The sequence below is a fragment of the Ammospiza caudacuta genome, chromosome 18 (genome assembly GCF_027887145.1).
Source record: "Ammospiza caudacuta isolate bAmmCau1 chromosome 18, bAmmCau1.pri, whole genome shotgun sequence".
In the NCBI taxonomy this organism is placed as follows: Eukaryota; Metazoa; Chordata; class Aves; order Passeriformes; family Passerellidae; genus Ammospiza; species Ammospiza caudacuta.
The window spans coordinates 11954432-11975967 of NC_080610.1; the positions used below are offsets into that span (position 1 = coordinate 11954432).

The window sequence follows — 21536 nt, forward strand, 5'->3', positions numbered from 1 at the left end:
TTCCTGAATGATTCTGAGATAATTTCCAACCTGAATGATTCTGGGATTATTCCTGAATGATTCTGGCATTATTCCTGAATGATTCTGGGATAATTTGCAACCTGAATGATTCTGGGATAGTTTCCAGCCTGAATGATTCTGGGATTATTCCTGAATGATTCTGGGATTATTCCTGAATGTTTCTGGGATAATTTCCAACCTGAATGTTTCTGGGATTATTTCCAACCTGAATGATTCTGGCATTATTTCCAACCTGAATGATTCTGGGATTATTTCCAACCTGAATGATTCTGGGATTATTCCTGAATGGTTCTGGGATTATTACTGGTGAGCAGCAGAGTCTCTCCTCTCAATCCCAAGTGAAGATGTTGATGCCCCTGGGCTCTTCATCTCCCTGGGATTGTCTTCTTCTGCCAGATCCCATGGAGATGCTGTGTGGGACATCTCCTGCTCTGCTTTGTCCTCTCTCCCTTGGTTTGAGAATTCTTTGTGGATAAACAAGCCTGAGGTTGCTGCCTCTCCCCCACTGCTGCTAAATAACATCTCCTTTCCCAGTTGTCCCTGTCTGTTCCCTGTTGGAAATGGGGTTTGGTGTCACTGTCCTGGTGCAGGTGGGACAGGGCTGTCTGTAGGTGATGCACAGGGAATTCTGTCCCTCTGCCCTGCTCAGGTGAGACCCCACCTGCAGCACTCTGGAGTTCCAGCACAGGAAGGACGTGGAACTCTTGGAGAGAGTCCAGAGGAGGCCATGGAGATGCTCTGAGCTGAGGGAGCTGGGGGTGTTCACCTGGGGAAGGCTCCAGGGAGACCTCAGAGCCCCTTCCAGTGCCTAAAGGAGCTCCAGGAAAGCTGGAGAAGGATTTGGGATAAAGGATGGAGTGACAGGACCTAGGAGAATGACTTTAAGACAAAAGAGGGTAGACTTATATGGGATTTTGGGAAGAAATTCCTGCCTATGAAGGTGCTGAGGCCCTGGCTCAGGTTTCCCAGAGAAGCTGTGGCTGCCCCTGGATCCCTGGAAGTGTCCAAAGCCAGGTTGGATGGAGCTCAGATGGTGGAAGGTGTCCCTGCCCGTGACAGGGACTGGATGATCTTTAAAGTCCTTCCAACCCAACCCCTTCCATGATTCTGGAAGCTCCCTGCTCCTCGTGGAAGTGCAGGATCCTGGTTTAGGAGCCAAGCTCCATCTCAGGTGGTGGGAAGCAGCTCCTGGGTGTCACTGCTGTCACAGGCTCTTGGCTGCTCCTGCTCAGCCTGAGCAGGTTCATCATGATCAAAACTGAAAGGTGAAGTTTGGGGTTTAATTTGCTGAAATTAATTTTTTTTTTTTTTGCCTCCCCACAGTAATAAATGACTGTAAAAGCCCAAAACTGAGCTGACAAGTGCTTGTGCAGCCTGGAAATAGTTACCAGGAGCTCCTCCTGGAGGATCCCACTGATTCCTGCCAGGGAGCCAGAACAGGCAGTCCCTGACATTTTACATTATTATTCCTATTTTTCCTTTTTGGTGCAGGCCTGTATTTGTCTGTGGCCTGTCATGTGCCTTCTGCAGTTCATGTGCTCTGCATGGTTCTCCTTTTAATTGAGTAAATTAAAATGGATGAATTCTACATGGCAGTTGGGTGTATTAATTTTTTAAATCCTATTTCACATTATGGCATCCAAGAGGGATTACACAGGCTTTAATTTTTGAATGGCAGGTTTATGGCTTTCCATCTCCAACTCTTCCCCTTTTAATAATTCCACAAGCAGTTGAATCACTGAGTCTTTTTTTATTTTTGAAGCCTAAATTTGGCCTTTTAGATGCTATTGGGATTTTTTTTGGGATCAATGTCTTGTTTTGCTGTTTGTGGAAGGCTCCAGGTCAGTCATCCTCTAAAGCCAATGTCCAGCATTATTCTGGTTATCAGCCTTGAATAGGAGGGTGGGAGGCATAAATTAAGGAATGTCACCTCCAAGGTTGGGGAATGTTCCCATCCAATGGCACAAGTGAAATTCCAAGCATTTCTTCTGCATGTTTAAACACAAAAGGAGACGACCCCATCCCAGACCTCTCCCTGCTGTGTCTCTTCTCCCATCACTCATCATGAAAAGGTCATTCCCTGGAAACAAAACCCCATGGAGCAGGACCAGGGGTGAGGCTGTGGAAGTGGAGGAGTTTCCTCCTCACCCTGCTGTTATTGCTGTGCATCTTCAGCATTGTAAATATTGCTTCCCTTGTGGCCAAGAGAGAGGATGATGAGGGTGATTTTCCTTTTCCTTCTTTGTGGGATCAGGTCTTTCAGGGGCTCCTCAGCAAAATGTAGACTCAGGGGCAGAATTGATGTTTCAGCATCACTGGATTTGTGCCAGTTCAGGTTTAGGTGGCTCATTAGCTCATTTTCTTGGAAATGTTATCCTTGTAGGGAGCTTGGCATTGGTGGCCTCGGTCCTTTGGCCATGGAGAGGTTGGTGTGGCTGTCACAGTCCATGTTGGCAGCTTTTATTCCTCAAAACAAATTTTCCTCTGCACAACTGCATCCTAAAATCTTCCCATCCAAGCAAAATCCTTCTGTTTTAAGAAACCAAGGAGACCTGGTGAATTCAGTGACCAGCAGTGCCCTCCAATGACATTTTTAGCTTGCTTGTCTTCAGCTCTCTCTGTTGAGAAGCACAGAGGAAACCAGAACTTTGCTCTTCCCAAAAAGCTGGGATTGAAAAAGGGATGGTGTGGCAGCAGGTGCTGAGATGTGGAATCACAGCCCAGCTGTGCTGGATCTCTGAACCCTTTCCTTTGCTCCATGGGGAGCTTCCAGCTCATTGATGCTGGAGAGCTGCTGGTCTGTTCCTCTGCTGATCCACGAGTTCAACTCTCATGGAATTGTGGATATGAAAGAGCAAACAGAGGGTTGGGAAGCACCTTCCTTCAGGATATCACAGCTCTCTTTCTTCTTCTTCTTCCCTCCAGACAGGCAGGATTGACAAGTCCTACCCCACAGTGTGTGGGCACACGGGGCCGGTGCTGGACATCGACTGGTGTCCCCACAATGACCAGGTCATCGCCAGCGGCTCCGAGGACTGCACTGTCATGGTGAGTGTCCCTTCTGGGGTGGGCTTTGCTCCTGCTCCAAAGGATGCTGGAATTCCTGGAGGTGTCTCCAGGAACCTTCTGTTCCGAGGTGAGGTGAGGGCAGAGTTGTCGTGGAAGGGTTTGGTTGGAAGGGACTTAAAGCTCATCCCATTCCAACACCTTCCATGGACCAGGTTGCTCCAAGCCCTGTCCAGCCTGGCCTTGGACACTTCCAACCTGTGCCAGAGCCTCACCACTCTCACAGTGAAGAATTTTTTTCCATTTTTCCTTCCCCTTGGTATTTGTTTGCTGTTTGGGAAGAGGAATGAGAGTGCTGGTCTGTGGTGAGGTGTTCTGATTTGTTGAGCTTTGAGAAGACAGATGGCTCCTTACCTCAGATATCCCAATGGATGTAGAGGTGTGTGTTGGGAAGAGGTAGGGATTGAAAGGGAATGAGGTTGGGAAGAGGAAGGAATTGGAAGGGAATGAGCCCTGCTCATTGGTAGGAGCAGGGCATGGATGTGAGGAGCCCAGGGATCCAGAGTTGGAAGGTTCCAAGATTCCTTCCACCCTTGATTTAAGGAAGTTGCTTGAAATTTTCCCTGTATCTCCCAGTTTTGAGCAGGTGTCAAAAGGTCTGTTTTTAATAAATAAATAAAAATAATTTCACAAATTCTGCACCTGCCAGCCTTGGATTTAGACCTGTTTTAAGTCAGTGATGGCCCAGCCGGGCTCGCTCCGTGACGGATGTGGAATCCCACGTATGCAAACACAGCAGAATAAGTGAAAGAAAATCCTTGGAAGATGAAATAATGCCAAATAACTCCAGGGATCTTTGGCCATATTTAGAAATGCTGTAGGCTGAATGTTATATTGAAATCTTATTATAGATCATGTCAGATAAATTCCTTTGCTTCTGTTCATCGTTAAAATGTTTGGGAGGGGATTCATCCCAAGAGGCTTTTCCTGGGACAGCTCTTGCCTGTGATCTCTCAGTCTTGGAAGCTGAAACATGTTAACAAAATGGGCTATATTTAATATTAAACAAAACAACAACTTCTGTGTTAGCAACTCTCACTACTGGGCTGGAACTGAGCTTTGGAAGGATGCAGGAATGTTTCTCCAACCAGAATGGAGAAGGGCTGCACATTGGGAATGTTTGTGAAATGTGAGCATCAGTGAAGGGCCAGAGCTGCCTCCTTGGAGGCAAAATAAGTCTGTAATCCAAGTGCAATGAGAAATATGTTGGGAGGCTCCAGAGGGACTGAATTGTGGAGAAAAACTGACAGAGTTCAGTTGCAAGTTGTCCAAGTGGCCAAGCTCTCTCCCTCCCACCATCCCAAACCCACTGTGTCCCTCACACCATCCTGATGGGGACACAAACTGCAGGAATCTGCACCTCCTGCTGGACTCTGGGGGTTCTCCACCCATCCCAAGGTGGGGATGAGCTTTCCATACATCCCTGGAGGCAGGAACTGTGTGGGAAGGAGGGTGGAGCAAGGTGGAGCCCTCTGGGGGTTTTGTGTTTGATGTGACCTGTCTGGAGTGGAAGGGGAAATAGGAGAGTCCTTGCTGCACTTCCAGGATCAGGGATGTGCAGGATTTGGGAGATGCTGGGGGTGTGTCAGCTGGAGGTTTGGAATGGGAGATGATGGATCCCAAGTCGTTCAGCACAGTTGGGAACTGCGCATCCCAAAGAACACCCCTGGCTTGGACTTTTGGGAATGAGCTAATGAGCTTTCCCAATTTTAATTGATTTTCTGGCCTGGCATGGAGAGTTCAGTGTCCTTTTTTCCTGGAGAAAGGGTTTGGGTTCTGATTCCTGAGCAGAATAAACCCAGGGAGCTTTACAGGACACGAGGCTGCTCGTGGGCTCCGAGCTCTGCTGATGGGAGGCACAGAAAGTGACGTGGGGGATTCTGTGCAATTCCAGCTGCTGGAGAAAAATCCTGGTTCTTAAAGACCATCTGTGCCCTGGCACTCAGGGATTTAGGATCTCACAAGAAATCTCAGCTACGTCAGCTAGACGTGTATTGAGGGAGGAGAGCGTGGATTTGGGATGGTGTGAGGGAGAAAATGTGAATTTGGGATGTTATTGAGGGAGAAAATGTGGATTTGGGGTGGTATTGAGGGGGAGAATGTGGATTTGGGATGGTGTGAGGGGGAGAATGTGGATTTGGGGTGGTATTGAGGGGGAGAATGTGGATTTGGGATGGTGTGAGGGAGAAAATGTGGATTTGGGATGGTGTGAGGGGGAGAATGTGGATTTGGGGTGGTATTGAGGGGGAGAATGTGGATTTGGGGGAGGATATTGACGGGGAGAATGTGGATTTGCCATGGTATTGAAGGGGAGAATATGGATTTGGGATGATCTAAGGGAAGGAACGTGGATTGGGGACTGTGTGAGGGAGAGAGCATGGATTTGGGATAGTGTTGAGGGATAGAATATGAATTTGGGGTGGTATTGAAGGATAGAATATGGATTTGGGGATGGTATTGAGGGATAGAATACGGATTTGGGATGGTATTGAGGGATAGAATATGGATTTGGAATGGTATTGAGGGATAGAATACAGATTTGTGATAATATTGAGGGATGGAGTACAGGTTTGGGATGGTATTGAGGGATAGAACATGGATTTGAGGTGCAAACCGCTGTCTCCAGGTGGACAGGGCTCATTCCCTGCAGCCATAAATCTGCAGCCCCCCTGTGGCACAAGGAAGCTTCACTTGGCCCTATCCAAAGCCAGAAACCTTTTCCTCTAAAGAAATTCCCAGATTTTTACAAAACCTGTCCATAAACCTTGAACAGGTTTGGTGTTAGGAATACCAGACAGCATTGGAGACAAGACTGGGAAAGAGGAGAGGACCTGACATCCCTCTCCAAAGGGTTCCTTGCAAATACCTTCTGTGGCCTCTTCCCTTGGAGGAATTGTTTCTTTGTGCCAGCAAATGAGGAATTACTTAAATATTCCAGCTTGATGTTGTGCTGAATGGCTCTGATGTACTGCAGGCTTTTTGTTCAGCTGGAAAATGTTTTAGTGGATAAAGATTTCTAGATGGTATCGAGGCCCTTCCTCAGAGATGGAAAATTTTCTTCATCAGAAGGTGGATTTTAAGGAATTTGTGTGGAAAGGCCAGAGCAGAGCTCATGTGATGGAGCAAATTCCTTTAAAAATCAAAGAGAGCTCTTGCAGTGACCTGAGCCACCAAGCAGGGCAGGGGGAATGAGGAGAAGATGTGACCCTGCAGAAATGATGCACCAAGAGCCTCTTCCTGCAGGGCCATGGATAAATCCAGGCCCCAAATTCAGTTGTTTCCTTACTTAAAGTGATAAAAATTGATATATATGATGTAGGAAGTAATGCTTTTTATAAACATGGATTTAATCTTCTTTTCAACTTGTGCAGAGCCAGAGGAGGCCATTTTTGCTTCTCTTTAAAGGGGGTGAAAGAAAAGTTTGCTTTGTTTTCTTTCTCACATGCTGTTTGTGCAAAACCTTCCCCTCCTGCCCTTCCTGCAGCCCCAAACCTCTCCCTCAGCTGTGCCACCACTCCACTTCCTCTTGCACAAACAAACAGCCTTGATAACATCATAACCCCCTTGATAACAACATAAACCCCCCCAAAAACACTCAGACACCCACGGGAGGGAGAGCTGACAAACCCTTCCCAAAGCCCAGGCAATCCTGCAGCAATTTAAGGTTTCCTTGGAGTCATCCTGAGTCCTCCCTCTCGGCAGGGTAAGTCCTGCATCCAGAATTCTGTAATTTCCCTGTGAACCTGATTTGATCCCAGGCTGAGGCCAGACCCCCACCCTGTGCAGGAACGAGGGGCTGGGCCATGCCCTGACCTTCCACATTTGTTTCTTTGTTATTTTTGGGAATAGCAGGCAGGATTATTGGGGCAGTAGTCTGAAATCTGCCCAGGATTGCAGTGCTCTGCAGCTGCTCCCAGCTCTTTACCTGACAGAAAATTCCATCTGTCTCCAGTGGCTTTTAAAAAAAAAAAATCTTTTTCACTGGGATTTTGCCTCCCTTCCCTTTCCCACCCCTTGCACTTGCTGTCTCATGTTTAAATTTGGTTCTGGAGTTTTCTGGCTCCTTTGCACTTGCTCAGAGGGATCTCAGGATCCTTCCTGGCTGAGATGGTGCAGAACAGAACTGAGTCCTCCCCCTTGGCAGGGTAAATCCTGCATTCAAAGTTCTGTAATTTCCCTGTGAACCTGATTTGATCCTGGCTCTGCACAGACACCCCAGCAATCCCACTCTGTGCCTGAGAGCCTTGTCCAAAGGCTCTGGAGCTCTGGCAGCCTTGGGGCTGTGACCATTTTCACCCCTTGCAGTGGAATCCTCTCCTGGGGAAGTGTTCCCGTTGTGGTCATTCCTCCTGGAAGCTGAGGGTGTGGGAAGGAGGGTACTGGGAGCTGTGTCCATGAAAAGCTAAATCAGTTTTGGGTTCTTTAGAGGTGAGCTGGTACCCACTGAGAATCTCTGTATCTTGCTGGGTTTTTTTTCCAGTCCAAGTCATTTTCCTTTGAGAAGGGAAAAAGGGATGGGATTAGCACAAAAATCCACTTGTCCATCTCAGTCTGCCTCACTTCCTAAATCCACTCCCTCACATCCCACAGCTTGTTGGGCATGGTGGGCAGGGGCTGGCAAGCCCCATTCTCCCAACTCCAGGAAAAGCAAACAATGGGAAGCAAAGCAAACGTGCTCTAATGCTGCCACCTACCTACAGCAGCTCCAACTGCTCCCCGAGGAGCTCTCCCTGGAATTCCATGGCATTTTTTAATACACTCTATGTAGGTCAAATTCAATTCCAAGATGATTGTCCAGTGCTGAATTGCAGGAATAGTTTTGGTGGGGCTGATCCTGCCCTGGGGCTTTGGGGTGATGGGTTTGTCTGTCCCATCCCTGGTCGCTGCCAGCTGCAAAAGCCACCTCCCTCCTGCTGGAATTCCAGTGCTCTGGCATCCTTGGGGGGCTGTTCCTCCTCCTGGTGGCCCTTCCCTGAGGAAGTTTGCAACACAAGGGTTGTGTAACCAGGCAAGAAGTGAACAGGCAGAGCTGATTTGGGCTGCTCTGGCTTCTTCCAGGACCAAACTGCTCTTCCCTGATTAAATGGGATCCGGAAGAATCCTGAATCTAACAGGAAAATGAATTGCTGGTGTTCCTAAAATAATCAAAAGTAGGCAGTGGTAGAGCTGCAGCAGGACAGGCATAGTTTGGAAAGACAGCAGCTCTTTTCCATGGAATTGGAGCTGCAGGGGAGATTTTCCAGATTTCTTGGGGAGCAGGAGCAGAGTGGGTCTGTGCACATGGAAATACTGGGGCTGCACCATGAGGAGCTGTGGGTTTGTGCTGGCCCATGAGTGAGGAAGGATGTTCCTCGTGGATCAGCCAAGGGTTTATTGACAGCTGGGGGTGATTCCCTCCCTGATTCCCTCCCTGATTCCCTCCCTGTTTACACGGGGCACTGACAGCTCCGGCGGCTGCGGGACGCGGGAAGCAGCCGAGCCACGCGCTCTGCAGAGGGGCTGCCCTTGCCTGAGCAGCTTTCCTTTGCTTTCCTGTCCCTCCCAGGTGTGGCAGATTCCCGAGAACGGGCTCACCCTGTCCCTGACAGAGCCTGTGGTAGTGCTAGAAGGCCATTCCAAGAGAGTTGGCATCGTGGCCTGGCATCCGACGGCGCGGAATGTGCTGCTCAGCGCAGGTAGGAGCACAGGAATGGGCATCAACAGCTCCTCTCCCTGCCTTCCTTCCTCTCCAGCTTTTCCTTCTTCCCTCTCCCAGCTGCTCAGATCCCTGGGTATCACAAGACCTGTGGCAGTAGCTGGGAGCACTGGGACACGTGGCTCACAGCCCCCTCTGTATCTCAGTCTTTTTTTATCTTCAGTTTACAGGGATAAGCACCAAGGAATTGTCTGGAATTGGAGTATGAAAGTTGTTCCAGACTTTATTTGGTCTGCAAGAACAATTTACATCTGCATTTCCCACATCCCTGTTCTTAGATACTTCTAGAACAGGCCCAAGTGTTTCTCTTTTCCCTTGATCCCTGCAAGGTATCCCAGAGTCCAGTTGTTCCTTCCACAAGCTCTCATGGTCAGCATTTTCCAAATTGTCTCCTTGGCACGTACAGTCCATAGAATGAGATTCTTTTGACCACTGAAAATTAGTCACACCATTATGGAAATAAATTGGATAATTCATTATCCATTGGTACCATCTGAGACTTCCATAGGTTGGATCCCAAGGAAAGAAATGAGTCCTTTCAGCTGGATTGTTGGGTGAGCTGGGTGTTTTCCATTGATAAAAATCCCTCCTGAGCTCCCAGTCTGGGTTTTGGTTTCCCCAAAAAACACTTTGGAGCTGCAGGGGGTTTATCCCTTGTTCCCCACCTCTGGCTTTGCCCCTGTGTCCCCCAGTTCTGTGACTGGAGCTGTTATTTCCCATTTCAGGCTGTGATAATGCCATCATCATCTGGAATGTGGGAACAGGAGAAGCCCTCATCAACCTGGATGACATGCACGTGGACATGATCTACAACGTGAGCTGGAATCGCAACGGCAGCCTCATCTGCACAGCTTCCAAAGACAAAAAAGTCCGAGTTATCGACCCAAGGAAACAAGAAATTGTTGCTGTAAGTTTGCTTAATCATTAAAGAAATAACTGGATTCACTCCAGCAGGAAGTGAAGAAAATATGGAAGAAATATGTGGGTTTTACACACCACGTTCAGTCTCTTTCTTCAGAAATTACAGGAGGAATAGTAGGAGTTGGAGGATTTGTCTGGGTTTATTGGGATTAGTGTTTGAACTGGGATTTTAGGGCTCAGTTTTAAACCTGCAGGAGTGTAATTCCACATCTAATCCTTTTGTATAATTACAGTTCCAGAGTTGTGCATGCAAAGCAGAGCTTTAGTTGTAGCTTACAAAGAGGTTTTCCTTCAGCCTTGCAAGAGGCAAAGCTGGAATGAGCCAGGAATGTCCCCTTCTCCCCTGGCTCAGTGTTTGGGCTCTTCCCTCAGGCAGCAGGGGAGGAGAGCTGGGTGTTGGAGAGGAGCAGTGTGTCCAGAGAGGAGCCACCACTCCAAGGGTTTTTCTGTTCACTGCTGATCCTGATCTGCTCCTCTCTTCCAGGAGAAGGAGAAAACCCACGAGGGAGCCCGGCCCATGCGAGCCATTTTCCTGGCGGACGGGAACATCTTCACCACCGGCTTCAGCCGCATGAGCGAGCGGCAGCTGGCCCTGTGGAACCCGGTACGAGCCCAGCCTGCATCCCTGGGCTCCTCACATCCATGGCCTGCTCCTCCCAACCCAGCCCTGCAGCCATGGAATCCTGGAATTGGTTGGGTTGGGTTGGATGGGGCATTAAAGCAAATCCCGTTCCAATCTCTGGGCAGGGACACCTTCCACCAGCCCAGGTTGCTCAAAGTCCATCCAAACAGGGTTGGAGCAGCCACAGCTTCTCTGGGGTCTTCTTCAGGGCTTCACCACCCTCACAGAGAAGAATTCCTTCCTAAATTCATAGTTTATATACTTGAGATTATTCCCACTCCATCTGCTGCCTGCTCCTGCTTCCATGATTTTGGCTGTGTGGTCACTCAGTGAAGGAACTGAGCAGGAGCTGCAGGTTGGAAGTGCCTGGGAAGATGCACAGAGAGCAGAGGGGCTGTGGGAAGGTCACTTCTCTCTGTGCATTGTGGAGAGCAGGCCAGCAGCAATCCCAGGAGGGTTCAGGGTGGAAGGGACCACCTGGATTGTGTCCAGGTGGCTTTTGAGTGTCCCCAGGGAAGGAGCCTCTGTCCCATCTCCCATCCTACTGACACTAACTCACTGTGTCACATATTTCCCTTGACTTGGTGAATTTTCCTGGCTCCTGTTTTTATTTAATTTAGTGATTAAAATGCCCTTGGGGAATGAATCAGTTCATGAACATTCCCAGCATTTGTTGTAACACACGGATCCTTCTGGGTGGTGCAGACACCACTGGGAGCTCACTGCCTACAGAGTGTTAATAATTTAGACCCTCCCTCTATGAACAGAAGCTTTTCCAGTCTTTATTAACATCCCTGGCATTTTTATTTCCAGAAAAACATGGAGGAGCCAATAGCCCTTCACGAGATGGACACCAGCAATGGGGTCCTGCTGCCCTTCTATGACCCAGACACCAACATCATTTACCTGTGTGGGAAGGTAAGGAGAGGCTTTGGAGGCACCTGGAGGGACTGGGGCCTGTGAAATGTTCCCCAAAATATCAGTGCTGCTGTGAATTTGGGGCTGCAGAGAGACCAGGCTGCTCTGGAAGGGGTTTGATCCTCATTCTGCAGAACCTGGGAAGGACCTGGATGTTTCTTGGAGATGGGTTAGGTAAAGCTGCTCCTAATGCAACAAGTCCCACACTGTTGCCTAAACATTTCTTGCTGGTGTTGACCTGGATGATTTTATACTGGCATGGGTGGAAGGTCCATTTTGGGTGTTGTCCTCCGTGTCCTCAGAGATGTTGGAGCATGTGGCAGCTCTCTGATTTTATGGGGTTAAAGATTAGAAAACTGGAATTAGGTGCTCCTTTCTAAAAGCAATTTGTAGGAATTTGGTGCCCACATGTGATGGACTCCTACAAGTAGGAGCCCAAGCCAAGATGAGCAAGGAATTACAAAGGAAGATCCACACAAGTATGTTCATAAATCCCATCTTTGTAGCAGCTGATGAGGAACATTTGGTTTCTGTCTGCCACCCCTCCTGCAGTTTCAGAGACAGCAGTGTGGTGGAGTTGCTTGGAATTAAGGATAAACTGGTTTATAGCATTTCTGCCTGATTGTGGCAGGAGGTTTTTCCACAAGAGGTGACTTGGGGCCACTCCCAGCCTGGGAGCAGAGCTCAATCCCTGTCCCACAGTGTTTGGAACAGGACTTGGAGGAATTGTTCAGTTGATGGACTCAGATTGTGGAGGGCTCCAAAAACAGCTGTGAGCTGTCGATGGCAGCATTCCTGGAAGGAAACAGGAGCAGCAGTGTGGGCACAGGTGCTGCAGCTTCTCCTGGGGTTCCTTGCAGGGTGACAGCAGCATCCGCTACTTCGAGATCACGGATGAGTCCCCGTACGTTCACTACCTCAACACCTTCAGCAGCAAAGAGCCGCAGAGGGGCATGGGGTTCATGCCAAAGAGGGGCCTTGATGTCAACAAGTGTGAGATTGCCAGGTGAGGAGAGCTCATCCCAGGGCTGGGAGCTGGGGCTGGGCATTTCAGGAGTGGTTACAGGAGCAGAGGAATGAGCACAGGGCAGTCGGGGTTCAGAAAACCTGGGGAGGGCAGGAAACATCTCAGGATGTCACTGTGGTGACATCACTGTTGTCTGGGAACATGAGCCGTCTCTTCTCCCAGGAAACAAGTGATAGGACAAGGGGAAATGTCCTTGGAAATTAGGAACAATTTCTTCATGGAAAGGGTGTTCAGGCATTGGAAGGGACTGCTCAGGGCAGGGGGGGAGTCCCCATCCAGGAGGGATTAACAGCACTTGGGAATGTGGGTTATGGTGGCCTTGGCAGTGCTGGGGGAATGGTTGGATTTGATGGTCTCAGGGATTTCTGTGGTTCCTTGGGGTTGCTCCTTTCCCATCTCCTCCATCTCCCTGATCCTCACTCCCTGTCCCACCTCTCCTCTTCCACCAGGTTCTTCAAGCTCCACGAGAGGAAGTGTGAGCCCATCATCATGACGGTTCCCCGCAAGGTGAGCACTGCCCTGGGGCCAGGCTTTGGAGCCAGCTCCTGCCTCCCAGAGCTCCTGACTGATCCATGTCTCCTGCCTTGCAGTCTGACCTCTTCCAGGATGATCTGTACCCGGACACAGCGGGCCCAGAAGCAGCTCTGGAAGCAGAGGAGTGGTTTGAGGGGAAGAACGCTGATCCTCTCCTCATCTCCTTGAAGCACGGGTACATTCCAGGCAAAAACAGGGATCTCAAGGTGGTCAAGAAGAACATACTGGACAACAAACCTGCTGGCAACAAGAAGGGTGATCTCATAAACGCTCCAAAGAAAGCAGTGGATGCCTCAAACTCCGTGAGTAAACTCCAGGAATTGTGGGGGTGATGGCCTCTGGTGGGAATGCCAGGGTGGGACCAGTGACAGGACCTGAGGGAATGGCTGGAGCTCTGCCAGGGGAAGGTTAGATTGGATATCAGGAAAAGATTCTTCTTCCCCCAGAGGGTGCTGGGACACTGACCAGGCTCCCCATGAGATGTCACAGCCCCAGGGACAGCCTGGGATTGTTGGGGTGTCCTGGGCAGGGCCAGGAGTTGGACTGGATGATCCCTGTGGGTCCCTTCCAACTTGGGATATTCCATGATTCTGTGATTTTAATGCTTCTGTAGACATGGAGGATTACTTGGAATTGCTTTTTCTAAATCACAGAACCACTAAATGTTTGAAAAGATTTTCAAGATCCCGCAGTCCAACCCTAATTCAAGATCCCCAAGTCCAGTCCTAACCCAGCACCAGCACCTTGTTCACCACTAATCCCTGTCTTTTGGGACAGAGAGGAAAGTATGGCTTTTATGGTCCTGGATGGGTGCACTGGAGATGCTGCTCCATGCCCTGAGCATCCCAACTGCTCCCAAATCTGTCACAACCTCATCCCTCCAACAATCCCACAGGGAGGAGCCCTTTCCTTGGAGAACCCCAGAGCTCTCCTCACTCATCCTTTCTGATCTTCCAGCAAAACGACGCCAAATTGGACGAGATTTTGAAGGAGCTGAAATCCATCAAGGACACGATCTCCAGCCAGGACGAGCGCATCTCCAAGCTGGAGCAGCAGATGGCCAAGATCGCGGACTGAGGGGGCCCCAGCCCAGGCACATCCCAGCTCCCAGTTCAGCCAGCAGCAGCCTGCAGCATTCCAGTATGAGCTTTCCTGTTCTCCTAAATCCACGTCAAGAGAGCCGATGATTTCAAGCCAAGCTTTTTAGTGAAAGATCTTTTTCGTTTCCCGATGTTCCAATGAATTTCTGTGACTGTGTCAAAAACAAGAAGTGCTACTTTTACAGGTTTTTTTTTTGGGGGGTTTTTTTCCCAGATGTTATTATGAATCCTTGAAAAACGAATCCATTCTTGACTTCCAATGTCATGCCCAAATATCTTTTTCTAGATTTAGGGACCAACGCCACATTGTTCTTAAACCTTTTTTTTTTTTAGAGTTGCCAAAAAATAGAAAAAAAAATTGCTTTTATTTTTCTTATTCGCCACTTTGCAGTATTTGTGTTTCTATTCCAAGGGACAGGGGGTGTGGGGAGTGTTTACACTGTGCAGAGAACAAAGCTGAAGCTATTTTGTATAAATCCTCCATTTGGAACAATCAGGTGGGTTCCCTTCCTTTCTCTTCCCTGTGGAATCCCCTTGGAGATGGGATCAGCTGCCTTTCCTGCTCCACAAAGTGTCCCCAGCCCTGTTGGTTGACAGAAAAATACAAATATATCATTCTGAGTGAGGGGATTTATTTCCTACTGAAGTTTTAAGCCAGCACCATGTTCCCATTTTCCTACAATCCCAAAGTTTGTTTCCATGACCAAACTCACCCATTTTTTACTTGCTCATTTTTATTTCCATTTCAAGGCAGAAATTACTTCCATGCAGGAATGTTTTTATCCATGGAGCATGGAGTTCCAGGTGAGCTGTGGGATGCCAGCAGTCATTGCTGTAAATCCTTGTTCTTGCCCCCCAACACTCCTGAGCTCATGGATTTTAAGGAGCTTTCGGAATCCATCAGCCCTTCACACCAGTGCTGATAATAGGAATTTTCTGTGTTAGCATTAGCAGCAGAAAGGTGATTTTCCCATGATAATTATCCACAAACAAAATGGCTCCGTTGTTACTTTTTTTATCATTTGTTTTCTCCTGTCCATCATTCCCATTCCTGCCTCCCACCCTTCCATGCAGGAAAGGATTTGTTCCCAGATCAGATGAGCGACGTCCAACCCCAAAAACCCCCCCTGCCCTCCCGGCCCTTCAGAGAGCAGAAGGGACCGGGAGGGTGGATTTGATCCCAGTTTGGAGAACTGGTTTCTCACACAGCTCCTTTGGGATCCTGCAGGGAGAGGCCCTGTGAGTGCTCTAGGCTGGCGAGCTCCTCCTGGCATTCCATGGAAGCTCAGCAAAGCTGTGCTCAGCAGGCTGTGCCCTGTGGAGGAGCTGTCAGGGATGATGGGGCAGGCTGGCTCCCTGCTCCCAGGCCGTGTCCTTGTGCTGGGAATGGGATCCAGGACGCCCCACAGAGCTGTGCCCAGCACGATTGGTGCTGCCATTCCTGGCACAGCCCATCCCTGCAGTGCCAGGGAGTGCTGATAACCCATCCTGAATCCAAAGGTGGGCAGAGACCATCAGGTGTCTGAGAGCTCTGGATCCTCATCCCAGCTGGGCTCTGTCCCTGTGGCAGCTCCGTGTGCTCCCACCCGGAGCACCCCAGTGGACACGAGTCCCTCATCCAGGCTGAAGTGATTGATTTTTTTATTATTTTCCATTAGTTTAGCTAGGAATTCTCTGATTTTCCATTTTCCCCAGTGTTTGCATGTTCAGAATTCCAGGTTAAGGATTCCCTGTTGTGGAGGGATGTGTGTGTGGAGGCAGAATCGGCCGGGGGACGTAGCTGGAGAGGCACGAGGAGGACGGGATGGAGGAGACAGAGGATGTGGTGGGATTGCAGAGCAGGAAAGCTTCAGAAAAGTGGGATTTCTGTGTTTTAGGGACAAGTGGCATCCCCTGCCCTGTGCCCGTGGATCCACAATCCGGCTGCTCCAGGTTCTTTGGCTGTTTGGTGACGTTTCTGTATTGCAGTAAATGCCTGAGATGTGTATTTTTATGGATTTTTTTTTTTTTTTCCTTTTGGATCCCAAACCCGAAGGTTGTTCTCCCCACAGTGGTGATTTCTGTGTTGATTTGTACGTGTGACTTCAGGGTTGTGTGCTCGGGGACCTCGGGTTTGTTCCTAACATTGGAGGGAAATCAGTTTTGGGAGCCGCTGGATTGAGGTGCCCGGGGGTGGGGGTGTGGGAGATTTTAGTTCCTAGCCTGTATTTTATTTAAATGAACTGATGCCTCGCCAGGCTCAACCGGAGTCAGTGCCTGAAGCTTTTTGTAGCCGTGATATCCCGGGAGAGAACCAGCCCAGTCCGGAAAGACGCGCTCTTATAGAGCGGCCAGAGTATCTGTCCAAATATTTGCTTCCATTTTCAAAAGATAAAAGTCATTGATTATAAACTGCCTCTGCTTGGCTTTTCCTTTGGCTCTCGGCATTCCAGCTCTGATTGATAACTGGGATATGGAATGAGGGATGCTTCAGTAGGGGGCTGTGGATGAGGGGGTCCTTGGGGACCTTCTGCTCTTGTCCCAGGAGAGCCAGGGCCATTCCTGGGGTCACACATGGAATCTCCCTGGTGATTCCCAGTGAGGAACTCAAGAGCTTGGCTGGGTGTGGGATGTGATGGGATCTCGGGGTGGATGTGGGTGATGTGTTCCCAGGAAGGAACAGCCCTGCTTGGGAGCTACCCTGGATCTGGGGGGGGGGGCTCATTCTGCTCTTCCCCAGGTGAAATTTGTTTTCAGGCTGCAGGAAGTCTGAAATCACACAGAGCTTGGGCTGGAAACAGCATCTCTTACCCCACCCAGGTTTGAGCTTTCTCAGGGCTGAGGCATTTCAGGGGATGTTGCACAACCTCCTCCAGAACACCCTGACCCTGACACCACCCCAGAGCCGTGCAGGGATGCTCCCAGAGAATCAGTGCTCCCTGATCCCATGGATCCATCCCGGGGATGCTCATCCCACATCCTCAGCCCCTTTTCTTCCCTTTTCCAGCCTCCTGGCCAGGTGTTTCGGAGCGGGGACGGGCCGGGCTTTCCGAGGGCGGGGGGTTGTTGACACCCCGAGCCCGTTCCTGCGGATGCGGCTCTTGCAGCACCTTCCTGAGGCTGCGGCTGCGCCTCCCGCCCGAGCCTGCGGTTGGGGCGGGGGCTTTCCTGTCGTGCCAGTGCCACGAGGCCGGGACAACACCCAGGACAATACCGGGCAGCCCCCCCGAGCATCCTGGGGATGGTGCAGAGAGAAGGAGCCCGGCACAAGGGCTGTGCAAAACATCAAGTCAGGCCCTCGCCCTCACCCTCCTCCTCGTTTCCGTGCTGAGGTGTCTCAGGGCACCCTGGCCCCCTCCCCGGCCATGCCCACACCGTGCCCGCGGGGGTGGCAGCCCTGGCACCAGGTTTGCCGTCACTTCTGCTTTCGGAGCGACGCCAGCCCCGGCGCGCAGCTGCTCCGCTGGGGCCGAGCCCTCCGAGGAAGCCCCTTGGTGGGGAGCAGCCCACACCGTGCCACCCTCGCCAGGGGTGCCCGCAGCCCCCGGCCCTCGCTGGCCCCGCTCTCGCCGTGACGTCCTTCCCCTCCCCGGGCTCTGGAAACCGCAGCCGCTTTCCGCGCTCCCTCCCTGCCCCGCCCGGCCGGAGGTGCAGGCGGAGGGCGGCCCACGACGCCCCGCGGGTGCCGGTGCTGGGGCTGCCCTCGGCCCTCCGTGCCAGCCTCGCCGGTGATTCCTGAGGTTGGCATCCATCAGCACAGGTGAGCCCTGCTGGGAAGGGGCTGGATCGGGGTTTGGCCCCAGGGATGCTCTGGGTGCAAAGGGGATGCTCAGGGAGGGACCCTGAGGGTGCCACGCTCCGTGCGGTTCCCTGGGGTCTGGGGAGGTGGGTGCGTGCTCTGGGGGTGTGGGAGCCTCCTGGGGATGCTCGGAGCGTTCAGCAGTGTCCGGATGCTCTTGGGTGCGGATCCTCGGGGACCGCGGTGGCCGCCACCCACCGGGGCTGCCGAGGGAGCTGTGGGGGGATTGGTGATGGAATGGGGGGATTTGGCGTGGATTTAGGGTGGATTTGCCTCTCCTGCTCCAGCACAGAGACACAGGCTCATGGTGGCCTCAGCCCTGGAGCCCTGTGCCAGCCCAACCGGCGGGTGGAGGGGGGGACGGGCACCCTGACAAGGGGTGTCTGTCACCACGAGGGTGACATCCCTGTGGTTTCATTTCCACACGGAGACTCATCCCGCAACTGCCCTGTCCCGCGGCAGCCGCCTCCATCGCGGCTGATTTCCCATTTCCAGACACTCGACTTCCTTATCAAAACTTGCTCCTGGAGCAGAGCCGGGCTGAGCTCCCGCAGGTGGGGGCTGTGGCAGGATGCTGGGTGCCTCCTCCATCCCTCCAAACCCGAGGGGGACAGGAGGATCCTCTGTTGGAGTGTGATCACACATTGGGGCTCAGCATTCTCCTGTGGGGAGCAGGACCCCGATGTCACCTGCCCTTTCTGTCCCCTGCAGGTCCCATGGCGCCGGGCCGGGCCCTGCTGGTGCTGCTGGTGCTGAGCCCCCTGTGGGCGTGTGGGGCTGAGCTGCTGGAGCCAGGGCTGCCCTGGGGCGGGCAGTGGGTCTGGGGGGAGGCCAAGCCCCTGCCCCTCTCCCGTGGCAAGAGGGATGACAGTGGGCAGGAGCCCGGTGCCACCGCCATGATCAGCAGTGACACAGGCGATGGTGTCTCTGTGCCACCGCCAGCACCTGGCACCAAGGCCAGCCTGCTCCTGGTGCCAACCACAGCCGATCCCATGGATGATGATTCCCCCGAGCCTGAGCTGCTCCTGAGCTCTGCAGCACCAGTGCCCAGCACCAACTCCAGCCTGCTCCAGGTGCTTGCAGTGCCCACCACAGCCGAGCCTATGGATGAGACAGATTCCCCTGCTCCTGACTTACTGGAGGACTCTGTGGCACCAACAGCGACCAGTGCCAGCACCAGTCTGCCCCGGGTGCCCACCACAGCTGATCCCGTGGATGAGACAGATCCCCCTGATCCCGACCTGCTCCTGAGCACTGCCCCACCCCCAGTGCCCAGCACTGAGGCCAGCCGGGCACTCGTGGTGTCCACCACAGCTGATCCCATGGATGAGACTGATTCCCCTGCTCCCGATCTGCTGCCAGGCTCAGAGCCTGGCACACCATCAGCAGCCCAAAAGAGCATCCCCACCACCACCCCCGGCTGGCTCACGGCACTCATCGAGGAGGACACAGTGACTGATGGCCTGGACAGCGACTCCTCCACAGGGCCACGCTCAACAGCCCCCCCAGCCTTTGTCCTCACCAGCACGGGCTACGGGAAACCCAAGAAATCCGGAGCTCCGCCTGCATCGACCCTCGCGGCCACCTGGGACACGACGCCGGTGGGCACCGCGGTGCCCTGGGAGCCCAGCGGGGCGATGAGCAAGTGCCTGCTGGCCATCCTGCTGCTGGGGCTGGTGGCCGCCGCCTTCCTGGTGAGCACGGGCGTGCTGGGGACGCTGCTGTGGCGGCGGGCGCGGACGGGGGAGCGCCGCTTCAGCCCCACAGAGATGGTTTGCATCTCCTCGCTGCTGCCCGACGCCGAGGCGGCCGCGGGCCCCCGTCCTGTCCCAGCCCGGAGGCACAAGCTGCTGCTGCCCGACGGCAGCTCCGAGCCCGATGGAGACAACCTGACTCTCAGCAGCTTCCTGCCGGAGCACTCCTGAGCCCCAGCGATGGCTCCTGCATCCCGCAGCGCTGCGGTGCCCGGTCCCCCGGCGGAACCGCTGGCAGGGTGTCCCTGTACCCTGATGTTGTCGCTTGGACCAGTGAGACAGAGCTGCTCCCCCGCCTCCAGCTCGGCCCCCGAGACCCATCCCATTAAAGAGTTACCCGGACACGGTGGTCTCTTCCTGGCAGGGACCCGCCAGCCCCCTCCCGGCCCCGCCGCCTGCCCACATCCTGCTGCCAAAATTTCGCTTCTCCATCCTCCCCCTCAAGCCCCTGCGGGAGCAGAAACGAAACCCGCGGCCAGGCAGGGACCGGAGCCCGGGACCTTGGGGATGGGACCGCAGCCCCCGAGACCTCCTGCCCGGCCTCGTGGGAGCTGGAAGGGCGGGGGGGACGGGGCGGAAACGGGGGGGACGGGGACAGCTCGTGGCACAACGTGTTCCTGCCTGCGGTCGCTGCAGCGAGGCGGGGACGCCTCCGGGGCCGCCGCTGCCTGTCAGGTGCTCGGCCCCGAGGGGAACGGTGGTGCAGGGGCTCGGCATCATCCAGCTGGGACTGGGAGGGATGGGGAGAGCAAATCCATGAGAGGCCAGCGGATGTCCCAGCGTTTCACCCGCTCAGTCACCCCTCAGGCCACCAATTGATCCCTTCCTTGGGGGAGTGAAAATAGCCCAGGACTGGCCCTGTCCTGCCAGGCTCAATGTCCTCATTTTTCCATTTTGCTCCACCCAGGCTCCCCATCCCCACATCCCCACATCCCCATCCCTGCTGTGACCAGCTTCAACATCCCCATCTCTCTATCCTTCTCCCTGCCCCTCCAGATTCAGCACCTCCATTCCCACATCCCCTTCCCCACATCCCCACATCCCCATCCCTGCTGTGACCAGCTTCAACATCCCTATCTCTCCATCCTCCCCCCTGCCCCTCCAGATTCAACATCCCCATTCCCACACCCCCATATCCCCTTCCCCACATCCCCAAGCTTGCAGCCCCCTCGAAGGCCACTCTGGGCTGGTTATCCAGGAGGAATTGCCAGCGTGGTCATTCACCTGCATCCCAGCCCTGCTGCCTGTTTACATTCACCCTGAGCTTGGGATATTTTCCATCTGGATGCTGGCAGCTGCACAGCCCCGCTCCGGCTGTGAATGTAAATGTTTATGGGTGAGTCAGCCGAGCCAGTGGACCCGCAGCTGGTGGCCATGGCCGGTCCCCACGCAGGACACCCTGGCTGTGGGCTCCTTGCTGATGCCACCCCGCTCTGTCCCAGTGTGTCCCCATGCCAGCCAAAGCAGCCATGGAGGAAGAGGGATGCTCCCATCCTCAGGATTCACCCCACAGCAGCTCATCCAGCCTCTGCCCCCGCTGAGGATGAGGTTGGTGAGGAATAGGATGGGTGCAGATCCGAGGGATTGCTCCCACTCTCCCAGCCCTGTGCCAGCCACTTTCCAGCAGGAGCCCAGCGAGGAGAAACTTTCCTCCACCACGGGAGCAGGAATCGCCCTATTTGGCGCAGTCAGCAGCTCCTGTCGGGCTGCCACGGCCCGCCTCACGGCACAGGAATTCACGGGAAGCCTGCGCGGTGTCACAGCAGGATCCTCAGGGCAGCGTGTGGTGGGGTGGCACCGGGCTGTGGTGGGTGACAGCGGGCCGGGGGTGGCACCGGGCTGTGGTGGGTGACAGGACCCCGGGGGTGGCACAATCCCACTCACGACACCGCACACGGAGCTCCACACGCCCCGTGCCGCTCTGCAGGACGGGCGCCCTCCGGGTATTTTGCTGGCACAGCAAAGCGCAGCCCAGGGAAGCAAATTAGAAGCAGAGCAAGGCTGCAATGCCTCAAATTGCCGGTTCCCCGGGCGGGCTGTGCCGCCGAGCCCAGCCCTGCACGCTGCGCGTTCCTGCGGCCCCAAATTACACGGCGGGAC

The 21536-nt window shown here is 53.1% G+C and overlaps 2 protein-coding genes and 1 long non-coding RNA gene across 4 annotated transcripts in view; 2 read left to right on the plus strand and 1 right to left on the minus strand.

Moving 5' to 3' along the window:
• CORO1C (coronin 1C) overlaps positions 1–16306 on the plus strand; it is a 47084-nt gene extending 30778 nt beyond the window's left edge. For both annotated transcript variants that reach the window (XM_058816965.1, XM_058816964.1), the window contains exons 3-11: positions 2947–3069; positions 8633–8762; positions 9508–9689; positions 10188–10307; positions 11139–11243; positions 12104–12249; positions 12720–12777; positions 12861–13106; positions 13762–16306. In XM_058816965.1, coding sequence (XP_058672948.1) covers positions 2947–3069; positions 8633–8762; positions 9508–9689; positions 10188–10307; positions 11139–11243; positions 12104–12249; positions 12720–12777; positions 12861–13106; positions 13762–13881 — 1230 coding nt within the window. In that variant the 3' untranslated portion in view covers positions 13882–16306. The remainder of the gene's footprint in view (positions 1–2946; positions 3070–8632; positions 8763–9507; positions 9690–10187; positions 10308–11138; positions 11244–12103; positions 12250–12719; positions 12778–12860; positions 13107–13761) is intronic.
• LOC131565887 (uncharacterized) lies at positions 14045–17247 on the minus strand. The gene is made up of 2 exons (XR_009275493.1): positions 14618–17247; positions 14045–14487 (listed from the first exon to the last, which is right to left on the minus strand). It is a non-coding gene; the product is annotated as an uncharacterized LOC131565887 (long non-coding RNA).
• Position 17248: 1 nt separating this feature from the next.
• On the plus strand, positions 17249–19688 carry SELPLG (selectin P ligand). Its single transcript, XM_058816494.1, has 3 exons — positions 17249–17377; positions 17425–17611; positions 18394–19688. The coding sequence occupies exons 1-3, from the start codon at positions 17249–17251 to the stop codon at positions 19605–19607; spliced, it is 1530 nt and encodes a 509-aa protein (XP_058672477.1). The 3' UTR covers positions 19608–19688.
• The last annotated feature ends 1848 nt before the right edge of the window (positions 19689–21536 follow it).